The following is a 16,395-nucleotide window of genomic DNA, read 5'->3' as shown; positions in this document are numbered from 1 at the left end:
AATCTGTAGGTTTATGCCTTTTGCCAGATTTGGAGAATTTTCAGCCATCATTTCTTTGCATACATTTTCAACCTCCACTCCCACTTTTCTCCTTCCAGGATGCTGATATAAATATTAGGTCGCTGCTTGTAATACCACAGGTTCCTGAGGCTCTGTTCCTTGTTTTTCAGTATATTTTTATCTTAATCTGCTCAGGCTGTCATAAAAAAATTGCCATAGACTGGGTGGTTCAAACAACAGAAATTTATTCCTCACAGTTATGGAGGCTGGAAGTCCAAGATTAAGGTGTTGGCTTTGATCTCTGGTGCTGGATCTCTTCCCAGTGTCCTTTCCTGCTGTGTCCTCACATGACCTTTCCTTGATATATGCCTGTGGAAAGAGATCTCTCTTCCTTTTCTTTAAAGGCCACCAGTCCTATTAGATTAGGACCCCAGCCTTATGACCTCATTTAACCGTAATTACCTCTGAAAAGTCCTTTGTCCAGATACTGTCATGTTTGGAAGTAGCATTTGAATATGTGAATTTTGGGGGGACACAACTCATAGCATTTGCCCTTGTCCCCCAAATTGATGTTCTTCTCAATTGCAAAGTACATTCATTTCATCCCAACAACCCTCAAAGTCTTAACTTATTCCAGCATCAACTCTAAAGTCCAAATTCTCACCTACACATCTTATAAATCAGATGTGGGTGAGATTCAAGGTATTTTTCATCCTGAGGCAGATTCCTCTCCAGCTGTGAACCTATAAAACCAGACCAGTGGTGGGGCAGGCACAGAACAGATGTTCCGTTCCAAAGGGAGGACTAGGAAGGAAGAGCTAAATGGGTCCCAAACAAGCCCAAAACCTAGTGGGGCAAATTCCATCAGATCTTGATGCCTTACCTTCCAGACCCACCTTCACAACCCTCTGCTGCAGCAGTCCTGCCCCCTAAAGCTTCAGTTTGAGGCCATGTGGCCTGTCAACACGTCAGGGACATCCCCACCCTTTGGAACTGAGGAGGCAGCTTGATGACCTCTGAATCAATTCAGAATCATTCTCCCCTTTCCTTGCAGCATATGGCACATTTGCAGCTCTACTACCTGATCCTGTAGGATCTAAGAAGCCTGACAGCCTGCCTTCATCTTGTCTAGTGTTGTCTGTCCCCTTTAGTACCAGCTGGCAGTGTTTCTGCTGGTTTAATCCCATCTCTATTCCTGGCTTCTGCTGAGATGGCTGATTAAATTCATGAGTCACACCCATGGTCTCTTTATCAAATGGCCATTCAGCCATAGCTGAACAAGCTTTCTCATTTTGCAATATGGATAGAGAGAATTTTCCAAATCTCCTAAGTTATTTTTCCTTTCTGATTACCTATTGTTTCTTCATCTCTCTCCTCTCACATTTTGCTATAAAGAGTGAGGTGGACCCAAGCTGCACCTTCAAACTTTGCCTAGAAATCTCTGCTGAATGTCCAGTTTTATTGCTCACAAGTTTTTCCTTCCACAAAACAGTGGAATACAGTTCAGCCAAGTCTGCTGCCACTTCACTAGGATTACCTTCTTTCTGTTTCCAGGAACGTGTCCTCATTTCTGTCTGAGACCTCATCAGAATGGTCCTTGACATCTGTATTTCTAGCATGCACCTCAAAACCCAGCCTCGACCCATTACCCAGTTCCAAAGCTACTTCCACATGTTTAGGTATTTGGTATAGCAGCACCCCAATCTGTCTTAGTCTGGTTGGACTGTCATACCACAGACTGGGGGGGCTCAAACAACAGAGATGTATTTCTCACAGCTCTGGAGGCTGGAAGTCTGAGATCAAGGTCCCAGCTGATTTGGTTTTGGTGAGTCTGGCTTGCAAACAGCCACGCTCTTGCTGTGCCCTCACAGCCCTTCCTCAGTACATGTCTGTAGAAAAAGAGTGAACTCTCTTTTCTTAGAGGACACCAACCTATCAGATCAGGACTCCACAGTTATGACTCTCTTAATCTTAATTACTTTAGAAAAGCCCCATGTCTAAATACAGTCACATTGGGGGTTAGGGCTTCAACATACGAATTGGGGGAGGGGAGACAGAAGTCAGTCCATAGCAATTTCTTCTCTTTCTCATTGGATATTTTTTATTGTTCTTTCTCCAAGTTCACTGATTCTTCTGCCCCTTTCTGCTGGTGAGCCCATCATTGGGTTTCGTTGTATTTTTCAGTCCCATTTATTCTGTTTTTTTGCTGAGACTTTCTGTTTTTAAATTTGTGTCAAGTATATTTGTAATTGCTTACTGAAGCGTTTTTGTGGCGGTGGTTTTAATCTAACAGGTCATTCTCACATCGGGGTCATCTCAGTGCTGGCATTGGTGGATTGTCATTCAAGATGAGTGATTTTCGATTGAAATCTGGACATTTTGGGCATTATGTTAGGAAACTCTGTACCATTTAAGTCTTCTATTTGGGCTGCCCTCTGACAGTGCCCTGGTGGAGAAAGTGGTGTAAGTTGGTGATGGAAGTCCAGGTTCATCATTTACCTCTCTTTGCTCAGGGGTCATCAATACTGCTGGGCAGGAATGGGAGTTACAGCTCCCCACAAGGGCTCCACTGCTCCCCAGATGGCCTCCACTGACACCATGGGGTAGGGTTGGATGGGGAGTGACCGACCTCATGACTGTTAGTGAAAGTACGGACCCTCCACTAGGCCTCCGCTGTCCAAACCAGTAAGGAAGAGAGTGATGTCTGGTCTCTGGGTAGGGTTAGAAGCCTGCTCTCCCCACGTGGTCTCCCCACATAGTCTGCACTGATACTGCTGGAGTGGAATGGGGGAGGGGTTGTTTTTGAAAATCCTATCTCCTCTCTTGACCTTCTCTGACTACTACTGGGTGGGGGTGTAGGCACCCCACTTGGCCTTTGTTGGTATTACTAGAGCTGAAGTTTTCTCCCATGGTCTTTGGCTGGAGGAGGGTGGTTATGTCTAAAAATTTTGTCTTTTGAGTCTACTTTCCTAGTCCTTTGGCTGGAAAGAGAAGACTTTTCTTAGACCTTTTTTTGGTCTGTGCCTGTGGCATTTTTGGGTTGCCAGCATCCTCAGAACCCAGCCTGGGATAGATGAGGCAAAAGGAAAACCCAAGGGACTCAGTGCTGTCATTCTTCAGGTTCCCTGGCGCCCAGCAGCTTGGATCCTCTCCACCTTTCAGAATCTTCTTACACTGTATATGTATATGGTGTCCAGGGTTTTAGCTGTACTTAGAGAAATAGAAAAGAGTACTCCTCCACCTTTTCCATGACATCCTTTTTGACACTGAAGTGACATGTCAAGTTGTGTCAGAGGTTGCGGCATACCTAGGTTGTTTGTAACCAGTCAGGATTAACTACCAAGGGTCATGCTCACCTGTTCTCCAGAGAGAAGCTGCCAAGTTGGTAGGTAGAAACTACCAGGCTGCAAGCTTCATCCAGCTTTGAAGAAACTATAGTTTTTAAATGGGGGAAACACCAGTGATTTTTTTTAAATCCTCACCTGAGGATATGCTTATTGATTGTAGAGAGGGGAAGGAAAAGAGAAAGAAACATTGATGCGAGAGAGAACATTGATTGGGTGCCTTTCGTACGTGACCTGACTGGGTTGAATCCACAACCTAGATATGTGCCCTGACGGGAATTGAACCCACAACCTTTTCGGTCTACCTGACAGTGCTCCAACCAACTGAGCCACACAGGCCACGGCAGGTAGAGTTTAATTATAGATTACAAATTTGAGAAGGAAAGATAGATATGACTAAGAATGTAAACTATGGAATTAAACATTTTTTTTTGGTCTTTTTGTTCCAAAAGCATGTGGGAACCACTGGAGAACTGGATTCAGAATTTTGGTTTTGTAAATTATGTATTCTCTGTATTTAGACATCTGTCATTTTTAATTTGATATATAACACAGGACATCAGAGAACCAACAAAATAAAGAATAAAAATAATTGGGATTTGGGACAAATCACTTCACCCTTTTAAATCTGTTTCTTTTTTTTTCCATCCTCACTCAAGGATATTTTTTCCATTGCTTTTCAGAGAGTGGAAGGGAGAGAGAAAGGTAAAATAGAGAAATATCAGTATGAGAGAGACAAATCGACTGGTTGCCTCCCGCACATGCCCTACCAGGGCCAGCGATTGAGCCTGCAACCCAAGTACGTGCTCTTGGCCAGAATCGAACCTGGGACCCTTCAGTCCACGAGCCGACGCTCTAACCATTGAGACAAACCGGCTAGGGCTAAATCTGTTTATGTTTTTTAAATGTGATACCTACTTGAGAGTATCTAGATTAGACAGATAATGAGTACGAAGTGATTTGTAAGGTATCAAGTGCTATATAACCATTATGTATTCTTTATAGAGTCCTTTGTGTGACCTATCATGTATGCTTTCTGCTGGTATAGCCCAATAAAAATGACTACAAATATAATGGAATGTGTCTTTTATCTTTTGAAAAATAATTTTTTTAAACACCAGTTAAATCTGCATTTTTTGAGATGATCATATAGTTTTCTTTAACCTGTTAATGTAGTAAATTACATTCATGGATTTTCTAGTTGTTTGTTTGTTTAATATATCTTTATTGATTTCAAAGAGAGGAAAGGAGAGGGAGAGAGAGAGAGAGAGAAACATCAATGATGAGAGAGTCATTGATCAACTGCCTCCTGCATGCCCCCGACTGGGGATCGAGCCTGCAACCGTGGTATGTGCCCTGACCAGGAATCGAACCCCGATCGCCTGGATCCTAGGTTGACGCTCAACCGCTGAGCCACGCCCGGCCAGACTAGTTATTTTTTAAAAATTAAATTTATTGGGGTGACATTGGTTAATAAGATCATATAGGTTTCAAGTGTACATTTCTATCATGATCTGTGTATTGCTTTGTGTGCCCACCACCTATATTCAAATCATTGTTCATCACCATATATTTGACCCCTTTTACCCTTTACTACTACTTTCCCTCTTCATGGATTTCCTAATGTTAAAAAATACCTGCATTCCTGGGATTTACCCAATTTAGTAATTTTCTCACTCTGAAAGAGTTTATGTTCCTTGAATGCTTAATTACATTCACCTGGTAAGCTAGGGTTATTGTGTGTGGTGTGAGTTTTGATTGGTTTTAGAAGCTATTCAGATTTCCTATTTCTTCTTGAAAGACATTTTAAAGTTAGGTTTGAGTCTTGATTGCTATTGGCCCATTTGTATGTGGGCTCAATCCTCAGTCTGGCTGGCATTGAGGCTGATCCCCCAACACAGCATGTAGACTGCTGTGCAAATGCTGATCATATGCAATGGAATTCGCCTCAGCAGGGTTTGTTGCTTGTCGATATCTCCCTGTGGATATGCTGCTTGTGAAGCTTACTGGATCCTGCTCCGTTGTTGCCTGAAGCTAGCCACTGAGTGTACTGTTTCTGGGCCTCTTTTGGAGGGACTCTGGTGCAGGTCAATGTCAGACACTGTTTGTGCTTGGCCCTGAGCAACCTGTTTGGAGCTATCAGCGATCCACAGCTTGTGTCTCACAGCTTAGGTGCATATGGAAAGGACCTAGCTGCACACCAAGGTCTGCTTTTAGTAGCCCTCACCCAGGAACAGGTCAGGCAAAGACTCAAAGCACCCGGGGATCTGCCTCTGTCTGCAGGCTGTCTGTTAGTCTCAGTCACTTAATGAGCCTTTGGCTGTAGTCAAGGTATAAGTTCCACAGGGTGGGGCAAGAGGGGTTCCAAAGGGTGGGGCTATTGCTTCCCCCAGGCTAATGCATGGATGGGAAAGGTCTGCCTGAGATAGATGGCTTCTGCAGTATGGGGGAATGACAACACAGGGATCCAGGTGGCTATCCTCTCAGTTCTCTCCCCAGAGCCACCAACTCTGGACTCTCCTCACACGACTCTAGTCCACTTTGCCCTCCCTCTGCTGGAACCCAAGGTGAATGGCTGCAAACAAAATTTTGTGCTTTGGCCCTTTAAGAGGGTTCCTGTATTTGTAGCTGTCTCCCCCTGGCAGACAGAAACCCGCTGCTTTTCACAGTCAGATGTTATGTGGGTGCTCTCCCAGTCCTGGTTGAGGGAGGCTAGTAAGCCAGGACACACAGAATAGGGAAACTGAGACAGATAGTTAAACAGCAGTTTGCAGCCATCTAGAAAAGCTAGATGCCAAGCAGTTTGCAGCCATCTAGTAAAGCCTATCTTCCCTAAACCAGGGACACTTAAGAGTAAATGGTTTGCACTTCTCCTCCCCAACCAGAGGGTAAATAGCTTAAATCACACTACTCAGGGAGATAGCAGAAATCCAATTAAGACAGACAAAGTTAAGACAATAAACCTTATTTTGGTACATCAGCATAAAGCTGATGAATATTCTATTGAGATCCTCCCCTAAGACCTCCCTTAAACACCCAGACTTTAAAATCCCTTAAAACAAAGGTCCCAGCACACACTCTCCCTCCCAGGAGCACACCTGCACTTTCCCCCCACCTTCTTTCCCCACCGGCAAGCATCTCCTAAACTCTAAGGGACCTCATGAGGCTTGCAACCAGGACAGCATCGAGCAGTAGCATTTATCCTGGGCAAATCCCCTGAACCTGTCCCCAACCTGTCTCTGACCTCTTAGTGAGCCAAAGCAGACCAGCCTAGGCTTATTTCCCCAGCCCTTCCTTGTTTCACTGTCCCCAGCTTTAATAAACATTCTCTAAATTTTACTTGAACTCATGCTGTGAAGTTTTTCCTGCATGAAGTCAAGAACCCACACACTACCGGCTGGCCCTCGACACACCCACTCAGGGCCAGGTCCCCTTTCCAGTAACATGTTGCTCTGGGCTAGGGAGCCAGGTTTGGAGTTTAGATCCCAGACTCTTCAGGGGGAACCCCCCACAGCTGAGATATCCCTCTGGAACTTCAGCTGCTGCCTGTGGGAGCCTGGCCAGCCCTCTCGCGCCTCTCCACTTCCTACCAGGCTTGCTGTGGCCCCTCTTTATGTCCTTGGTTATAAGGCTTCTCTCCAGCTGGTCTTCAGTTGGTTATTCAGGATGATTTTTCTGTATTTTAGCTGTAATTCCAGTTCGGTCCAGGGAGGTCAGTGTAGCTTTCACCTAATCCACCACCATCTTGGACTCCCTAGCACTGGCCCCCCTTTAAAAAAAAAATATTGCCCATGATTTAACTGGCACATTACAAAGAAAGCACTGTGGGACAAAAACAGGAATACTTTCGGCTTACATTTGTTACTTACCATTTGTTAATAAATGTAAAGTTGGTTATTTTTGTCAGTGGATAATATTGATGTTTTCTGTTAAAGTTTAAAGTCCTGGCCCGGCCAGGTGTGGCTCAGCGGTTGAGCGTGGACCTAGGATCCAGGCGATCGGGGCTCGATTCCCGGTCAGGGCACATGCCCGGGTTGTGGGCTCGATCAATGACTCTCTCATCATTGATGTTTCTCTCTCTCTCTCTCCCTCTCCTTTCCTCTCTCTGAAATCAATAAAGATATATTTTTTTAAAAAAGTTTAAAGTCCTGACAAGGCACAATTTATCCTTGCATATTATAGGATTAAAACCGTCTTCATCATGTTGGTGGTTTATTTTGTTTTCTTATGGTAATCATGTGTTTTACTTTAACCTTTAGTAATCTGATAATTTACATTGTATAGAGAAAATATGTCATCTTTAGCATAAGGGTATTTACTGATATATTGCTCTATATTTCACATAAGATACTTAATCCTTTACAAAGTTGCTACGGTGATGCTAACGCTATAGAAACTTCAAGCAAACCATATCTAGGGGTATTTTATCTTCCTGATCACTTTTACCATAGTTCTTTATTTTTTTAATAAATGCTATCTCTCAGCCTATTTTTAACTCCACAGAGTGATCACTTAACATCATTGTTTGGATATGTGGTCAGCATACACAGACCTACGTGGAAACACTCTCTGGCTCTGCCAAATGTATGGTGCTGGTGTGTGTGTGCACACACGCGTGTCTGGTTGGAGACGTAATACAATATCATATCATTTTGACTCATTTGACTAACTTGAGCGATATTACCATTTTATTTATTTTACCACCAGTTATGTTCCTATCCAATGTATTGTAGGCACCATTTATTTCAGAGGGAAGAGAAGATATGTAAATTTTACCAATGTAAAATCAAATGAATTTTGAGAAATGAATAAATACAAATCATTTATATAAGTAGGCTATGCGAATGGGGTTATCTCGTGGTTACTCCGTTATAAATGGTAAAGGTCACTTATATAGAACCCTATGATACTGAAGATCTGTCCCTTCTTGTTGATTATCAATGACATTCTGTACAAATTCCAGGGCAAAGTTCCTTTGCAAGTACTTTTTGAACACACTGCAAACAATTAATCTGGTGGTGTTTTAAATAATGGGCATTTACCCATTTTGCGGTTGGCACAACGCTGCATGTTTCATAGTGCTATTATTTCAAAAACTTATTTAATCTAATAACAGAATCTCTGTAGTGCTTTTCCAGTGCACAAAAGCATGAGACAAAGCAAATGAAATAGGTACAAGAGCTATTATACGAATAAAAGTACAATTATCATCCAGTTAAAAATAGTTTCCATGCCCGGCTGGGCGTGGCTCAGCGGTTGAGCGTCGACCTAGGATCCAGGCGATCGGGGTTCGATTCCCGGTCAGGGCACATGCCCCGGTTGTGGGCTTGATCCCCAGCCGGGGGCGTGCAGGAGGCAGCCGATCAGTGACTCTCTCATCATTGATGTTTCTATCTCTCTCTCTCTCTCCCTCTCCTTTCTTCTCTCTGTAATCAATAAAGATATATTAAAAAAAAAAAAAGTTTCCATCACCCTAACCAGTTTGGCTCAGTGGTTAGAGCATTGGCCCTTGGACTGAAGGGTCCTGGGTCTGATTCTGGGGAAGGGCATGTACCTCGGTTGCAGGCTCGATCCCTAGCCCAGGTTGGGGTGCGTGCAGAAGGCAACCAATCTCTCTCACCTCAATGTTTCTCTTTCTTTCTCTTTCCCTTCCACTCTCTCTGATAAAGCAATAGGAAAAAATAAAAATAAAAATAGTTTCCAGCAAAAAGACCTGCACTGTTCATATAACATTAATTTTTGTCAATAGTAAGTATATTTTCCAAAATAGTACATGCATGTCTCAGAGCTATGTAAAGAGCAGTAACACAAGGGAAAAATTAACCTAATTTAACATAGAGTCAACATGAAAGCAAAGATACACATTTCACTTAACTCTGGACATTTCAATCATCTCTTAGACACTTAAAGTTTTCATTTACAAAAACATAGTAAGTTCTGAAGAGCACTTGAGACGTTTTGCAGTAAAAGATTAAAACCGGTGATATAAACTATGAGGCTTGCAAGGCACCTAAAATATTTATAAAGCTATATTTATATTCACAGTTTTCCTAAAATGCTGAATTGTTGAATGTTAACATGTAAGTCTGTCTACTTAGTGTAGGAAACCATATCGGCAATTTTACTGTAGTAAAATTTGGATGTTTCTATTTCTTTTCCCACTCAGTAACTATAATTCCTTTTACTGGTATTTTCTTAATGCTAAACAATTGGATTTGAATGAACTAGAACTTGAAACACATCTTTAAGATAAAAACTCACGATTTTAATTTGTTTGCTAAGCTTTGAATTCAGATCTTCTAACTACATTTATTCTTATTGGAGGAATAGTTTTACTGTAGTGAAATGGTATTGTAGGGCTTTTCTCATGTCCAATAATTATGTTTGGTCTGAATAATTTAGGTCCTCCTTTCCATGTTCATTACTTAGTAACATGTTTCTGGTGGAATTGTTTGAATAATTGCCTTAATTCTTTGCTTTGCAGGCTGAGACTTTCATTTAAGATACAGAAGAACTTTGAAGAAAGAACTTTCTAGAATGCTTTTCAAACTAGAAGGAAGTTCTGACACTGATTTTACTCAGTCTAAACGGACTATGTGAGGTGAAATAAGTAGTCACAAGCTGCCAAAGTGAACTTGACTTTTCAATTAAACCTACTAAGACCAATTGGGCATGAAGCAGATATGTTGTTCAGATGCATGGGATTTGTTTTAAAACAGCAGAATACCTTTATTTAAAGGTCAGTTAAGAGTTTGCTATGTCACCTTAAGTTTTATCATTAGTTATTTGTGAATTGAGAACTTAAATAACTTAAAGAAAAATTTGAAAAATAGCCATAGGACAATATTATGCAATCAGAATGGATTGATAGCTGAAAAATTCAGACAATCCAACAGGCTATTTCCGATGGGGTATTTGTGAGTGAAATACATGAAATATACTGAAAATTTTCAATAAATGTGATGCTGTATTAGAATTAATGAAGATAAATCATCTACTAATAGTTTTATATTTTAATGTATTAATTTTATAGGACTTAAAAATTTTGTCAGTTTGTATACTTTGACATATGTATTAAATCTAAATTGATATATAGCTTTTGTTCTTTAAAACTTTGATCGACTTGACTTATAATTTTTATATATACTAATCAAAACTAAAATACATCTTCTTACCTAACTTTAAAAAATTCCCAAGAATTATACGAAAGCACATGCTTAAAAATAATTTTGACTATTTCATACTAAAAAAAGTTAGTTTATAATTTACACCAGTCTGAACTCTGAGTGACACAGTAAGCCATGTAAGTAATTTCACATTTAGTTGCCTAGAATTTCAGGGTTCTTAAAGAATGGAAAAGTTAATGTTTATCTCTGGAATCATGGCCTTTATGAAAGTGCTGTTAGTGTGTCCTAGTTCAGAGAAACCTGGAAAATCCAGAGGCGCGAGAATGGGATTCTGCACAACGCATCCATGGGAGCTTTGTTCTCTAGAAAGGTGTCACCTGGGATCACAATTCCTTCTGAGTCAATAATCCTGACATTTCCAGACTCTTCCTCAACTGGAAACTCACCTCAGAAAAACGTCATTTTATCGTTTGGTACTCTAAGCCATAATAAATTGCCCTAGGCTTCATGTCTTTCTTGGGCTTATCACCGTGAACACAGAGAGGTATCATTTTTGCAAACAAGGAAAAGGTAACAGAAAAGGGGGAGGAATTAAAAACTTGCTTTTCAGGAACATGAAGTACCTGCCCCCCCTTTTTGTAAACTGTCAGGAGTACAATGCCTATGTCCCTGACTATTTACCTAGAAGATGATGCCAACATGTATTTCGGTGCTTTTAAAAGTAGCTATTTAACCTTAAAAACTGTTATAGCCCTGGGCAGTGTGGCTCAGCCGTTGGGAGTGTCCTCCTGTGCACCAAAGGGTCGCAGGTTCGATTCCCAGGCAGGGCACATGCCCAGGTTGCAGGCTCGATGCCCAGTTGGGGCATGTATGGGAGGCAACCAATTAATGTTTCTCTCTCTCTCTCTCTTCCCCTCTCCTTCCTCTCTCTCCTCTCTCTCTCAAAAACAAACAAATGAAAAACCCTTATGCTGTTCATTTTCTTACCAGCTGACACTGTCTGAAAGCATTTTCCCTGAAGTAAATCTGGAGGAGCTGCAATGAGACAGTGGTTATCTGGAGTTCACCGCCTAAGCAACCAGTGCTGTTTGAAGGCACTTGATACTATGTCTCAAAGCTGCTCTAGCAAAACTCCCCAAACCATAAAATAATGTATGTAGAAATCCTTTTGTTCAAGGAGGTCGGGTGGGAGGTGTAAAGAACATCGTTTTCAATTCTCATATATGTCTGGGCTAACTAATTTTCCTGGAGGGAGGTGAACATTTGTAAAGAGAAAACTTTTAAAACAAATTTTCAGTGCCAATGGCTATCTAATACCAGTTTCTAGTATTAAAAAAATATATTTTAAAAGTGATTACTTTTCAATTTGGGATTGAAGCCACATTCCACATATAAAAGTTTGTTTTTTGTTCTCTCTCTCTCTCTCTCTCTCTTTCTTTCTTTCTTTTTTTGTTAATTCTCACCTGAGGATATATTTTTTCCATTGATTTTCAGAGAGAGTGGATGGGAGAGAGAGAGGGAAGAGGGAGAGAGAGAGAGAGAGACATGGATGTGAGGGAGACATGGATTGGTTACCTCCCGCACACTCCCCGACTGGGCCGGCGATTGAACCTGCAGCCCAGGCCTTCGGGGTGACGCTCTAACCAGAGCCAAGCTGGCCAGGGCCAGAGCTGGTCATTTTCATTCTTTTCAATATATTTGGGGGAGAGAAATGAAGAAACCTATGTAACTGGTCACATTATTGGTTGTACAGCTGGACGATACTATTCTTCGAATGCACAAATTAACTTACTTGTAGTTGATAAATTACTAATGCCCAGTATCATGTTTTCCAGTATCATTTTTTTTTAAGTGTCCTTTCAAACTATAGTAGGATTTGGTATTTAAGCCAATTTAATTGAGAAACAAAATAAGCGGTTGTAAAGTCCAGGGTTTTCATGTCTTCTACACCTGTTGTCTTTGAAATTCGTCATTTCTACTTAGTACTGAAAATCCATTGACAATGACATTCACTAGGAAAAGTGAAGTGAGTGTAATAAAGGAGTTGGCAGAATGTTGGCATGTGTCTTCCCCTCTGCACTTTGACCCATGAGTATGTTCTTTTATACTTTAACCAAAGATGCAGGCATCTCCAGTGTATTTGTCACAGCAAATTTGAAAGTCTTAAGTAGCAAGGTTTGAAAATCATTTGAAGCGGCCCCCCACATTTGAAAGGTAGTTAGAGCTAATCAATAACGCCTGAGAGTCACTCGAAGTGGTTAGTTCACAGATGATATTTTATTTACTATGATGGAAAATAAATGGCAACTCTAGAAAAATAAAAATAGGTCTTACGTTTTACGGAATTTGGAAACTTGCTTTGAAGAGGTGTTTAATTCGGCACATGCAGGTGCAGTGGGTGATATGTCTGAAAGAAAATCGGTGGTGGCTGTCCAGGGATGGCGTAGTAAGAGGGGTACCCTCCCTCGGAAGCGAAGTAAGGAGCAGGGTGATAGAAGCAGGTTACGCGGTCCGTGTTGGGCAGGATGTTCTGTTCCCCGAGCACCTGGAGCGCCAGCAGGGTGATCATGTTGATGGCCTGCATCCTCTCGTTGCCCATGAGGCAGACGGTGCTCTCACTCACCACCCTGCGCAAGGTCATCAGGTAGTCGTACTTGCTCTTCTCGTCACCGATGAAATGGTTGCGGAGGTAGGACTCGATCTTCTTTTGCTGTTCTACTATATTAGGGAAATCAATGAAGAATCTCGAGCACATGTAACGTTCCAGGGTCTTGATTTCCGCCTCGTGAGCTGCCTTGAAGTCCCGGACCAGCAGGTTGCTGTACTTCAGAAGGCCCCCGCCCCTGATCTCCTCGGGTTTTCTGGTCGCTATGAGCTTGCACTGCAGGTGCCTCATCGCCTCCTGGAAGTCTCCATACATGCTCTCAACTTCCACAGCAGGGTAGGAGTCTTGGCACAGCTTGGCATGTTTGTCACTGTAGAAGTCTAGCATGGGATCCAAGAGAATCTGGAAGGAATCCACACTGAACTCGAACTGCCGTCTGAGTGAATTCACAAATTTCAGCTCCACGTTCTTCCCAGTGTTGTTTGAGAGGGAGATGAGACTCCAGCGATCGTGCTTGTTGCAGACTTTCACCATCTTCTGCACGTAAGCCTCCTTCATGGTCTTCAGGGTGATCTTTTCCTTTTTTACACCTGGTGGTAAGAAGTCAAGGAGACATCCTAGAACTGCATCCTTGACCACCTGAAACTCTTGATTACTTGATAGTTCAACACCAAAAATAACATCCAGATCCTTATAGTTGATTCCGTTGTGGCTCGCGAGGATGTAACTTGCGGTGGAGCCATTCAACCGGGTGTCTTTAACAATAATTCCTTGCTCTATCAGTTGATCTTTCACAACATGAATAATATACTTTGGTTTTACCTCCAACGTGGGGAAATTCCCCCTTCCATGAATTGGAACTACTTCATTTAACACTCGATCGAGTATTCTAACTTGATCCCAAGTGAGATTGCTGAATCCAGTTTCGGACATTGTGAAGTGTTAGTAGGTCAACTAGAGAGCAAGCAAAATATTAAGAGGAAATGTTAGCATCTTGAAATCAGTGTTATATCCAAAGCATATAAAAAAGTTAAAAATAGACTTACCCTCAACATAAATCAAACTAATACCAGGAAGTAAATTATCAATGTATCTAATCGTGGTTAAATATATAAGTGAAATAAAGCCACTTTGATTTTGTCAAAATCACTAGTGCGTGCAAACAGACATTCTCATGGATGTGTTAGAATTATAATTATTTTTGATGTAAAATGATGTCCTTTTTCAATCTTTATTCATGTAAATACTATAATGATTATATTTGGTGTTATAAATTGTTCATGAGATAATCATAATACATCATTGAGGTTATCTGTCATGAATTTAAAGTGAGATTAAGCCCTGGCTGGCTTTCCTCTGTGGTTAGAGCATTGGCTTGTGCACCGAAGGGTCACTGGTTCAATTCCTAGTCAAGGGCACAAACCTTTGGGGGGGGTGTCTCTTTCATGTCGATGTTTCTCTCTCTCTCTCTCCCCCTCTCCTCCCTCCCTTTCACTTTCTCTAAAAATTAATGGAAAAAATATCCTCAGCTGAGGGTTAAAAAAAATAAAGTGAGATCAAGATAGCATGTCTGTGTGTTAGACCCAACTGACTGAAAGGCATAATGCTCAAAAGCAATATGTAATATCTTTAATCTAAAAGCATTAGAGAATTCATTATATAAATATATGTATGTATATATATATGTATATATACTGCACAGAAAATGCAAATTAGAATTTTTAAAAATAGCCTTAGGAAAAAAGCAAAATTATGAAAATATGTAATACACACATTATCATCTGTGATAATATATTTGTGGCACACACACAACACATAGACACATATAAACATATATGAACACAAAAATATACTGAAATACATTTCACAATAGAATAGATATGTGATTCTTACTGATCTGGAATCTATATATACCTCCAACATGCTCACCTCTATTAACATAGAGAGTTAAGATCTGAGGGTAATTTATGCTTCTTTGGCACATTTACTATTCATTTTCACACAATGTACAATATCAATACAATGTTGAATAAACAAATTTCAAATATGACATTAAAACAATAAGCCTTGTCTTCATGTGTGTGTTACGGCTCAGCATTTAACTGTTACACCTCATATAGCAGAATCAAATACTTATACTGTATCAAAGACAAAACACATTACAAAAGTTATTGGAAAATTTATTTAGAATTGCTAAATCAAAAAGCATGGCTAAATATAAACTGTGGATGACTGTCATATTAAAAATGGGAAAGCTACAACAAATCCATCCACATTGCTTATGTTTCTGTCTTGGGCATAGCACAGTTCTGAGTTACCGATAGTGTGTTTATTGAGGATGAAGTACAAAGCTATATTTTTATGGACTGAAAGCTCACATTCAAGGCAGAAATCCTTCAGTGGTTTTCCACATAAACCCAAACACAAGCATAACACCTGAAACTCCTAGTTATTCCCCAAATGTGGGGATCAGCAGCAGTTCAGTGTTTGGCAAAGCATATGAATCTTGTTCTGACTCTGCCTTCTCCCAATCTGTCCTTAAAGCTTTCACTTTTTCCGTCTAGCTTCACTGATACTACTGTGCCTATAATGTATCTGACTACAGCAAACACTGAAGTCAAAACATAGTAATTCCCATTCTTCAACCGGATAAATTCACTGGGAATGCGAGGCAAAGCTAGAGAGTTGCCAAGATTTCACAAAGCACTGCAAACAGATGTTTCTACAAGAAGGCATGGCTGCTCCCCTACTAGCACCCTGCGGGCCTTCTGGCCGTGGAAGGAAAGGAAGAGGCTGGCTGTTCTTTCACATCTGTATTAACATTAGAATGATGTTTTCTAAGAGACCGAGAAAGACGTAAGGCTTACATTGGAGGAGTTGTTTTCAGGGATGTAATGTAGTTGAATTAATGAGACAATTCAGTGGATCCTTCAGTGAATCCTTCAGTGAAGATAGGACTTTTCTTCTTATCACTAAATAAGGTCATGAATCAATCAGGAAAACTGCAGAGAGCAAAAAAGCAACAATAGAGGTCTTTGATAAATATTACATACAAATATACAAGTAATCGGATGACCCCTGGCCAGTAGTCCTACAAATTATGCAGAGGGAGGGAGAGGTGGACAGAAAGGGAAAGAGGGAGGGAGGGAGGCAAGGGAAGGGAGGGAGGGAGGGGAGGAGAGAGAGAGAATGATTTTAGTATACAGGCCCGGTCGGGCGTGACTCAGTGGTTAAGCATCGACCTAGGATCCAGGCGATCAGGGTTCGATTCCCGGTCAGGGCACATGCCCGGGTTGCGGGCTGCAGCTGATCAATGACT

At 41.2% G+C, this 16,395-nt stretch overlaps 1 protein-coding gene across 1 annotated transcript; it reads right to left on the bottom strand.

Moving 5' to 3' along the window:
- Window positions 1-12,842: 12,842 nt before the first annotated feature.
- LOC107534517 (terminal nucleotidyltransferase 5D-like) lies at window positions 12,843-14,009 on the bottom strand. Its single transcript, XM_016209639.2, has one exon. The coding sequence runs from the start codon at window positions 14,007-14,009 to the stop codon at window positions 12,843-12,845; it is 1,167 nt and encodes a 388-aa protein (XP_016065125.2).
- Between the last annotated feature and the right edge of the window lie 2,386 nt (window positions 14,010-16,395).

This window comes from Miniopterus natalensis, chromosome 13, assembly GCF_054644295.1.
Source record: "Miniopterus natalensis isolate mMinNat1 chromosome 13, mMinNat1.hap1, whole genome shotgun sequence".
Taxonomy (NCBI): domain Eukaryota; kingdom Metazoa; phylum Chordata; class Mammalia; order Chiroptera; family Miniopteridae; genus Miniopterus; species Miniopterus natalensis.
The sequence above is the reverse complement of the archived record's forward strand: the minus strand, read 5'-3'. Positions and strand labels throughout refer to the sequence as shown.

Coding starts and splice junctions, on each gene's coding strand:
- LOC107534517 (XM_016209639.2), bottom strand. CDS start 14,009: ATGTCCGAAACTGGATTCAGCAATCTCACTTGGGATCAAGTTAGAATA.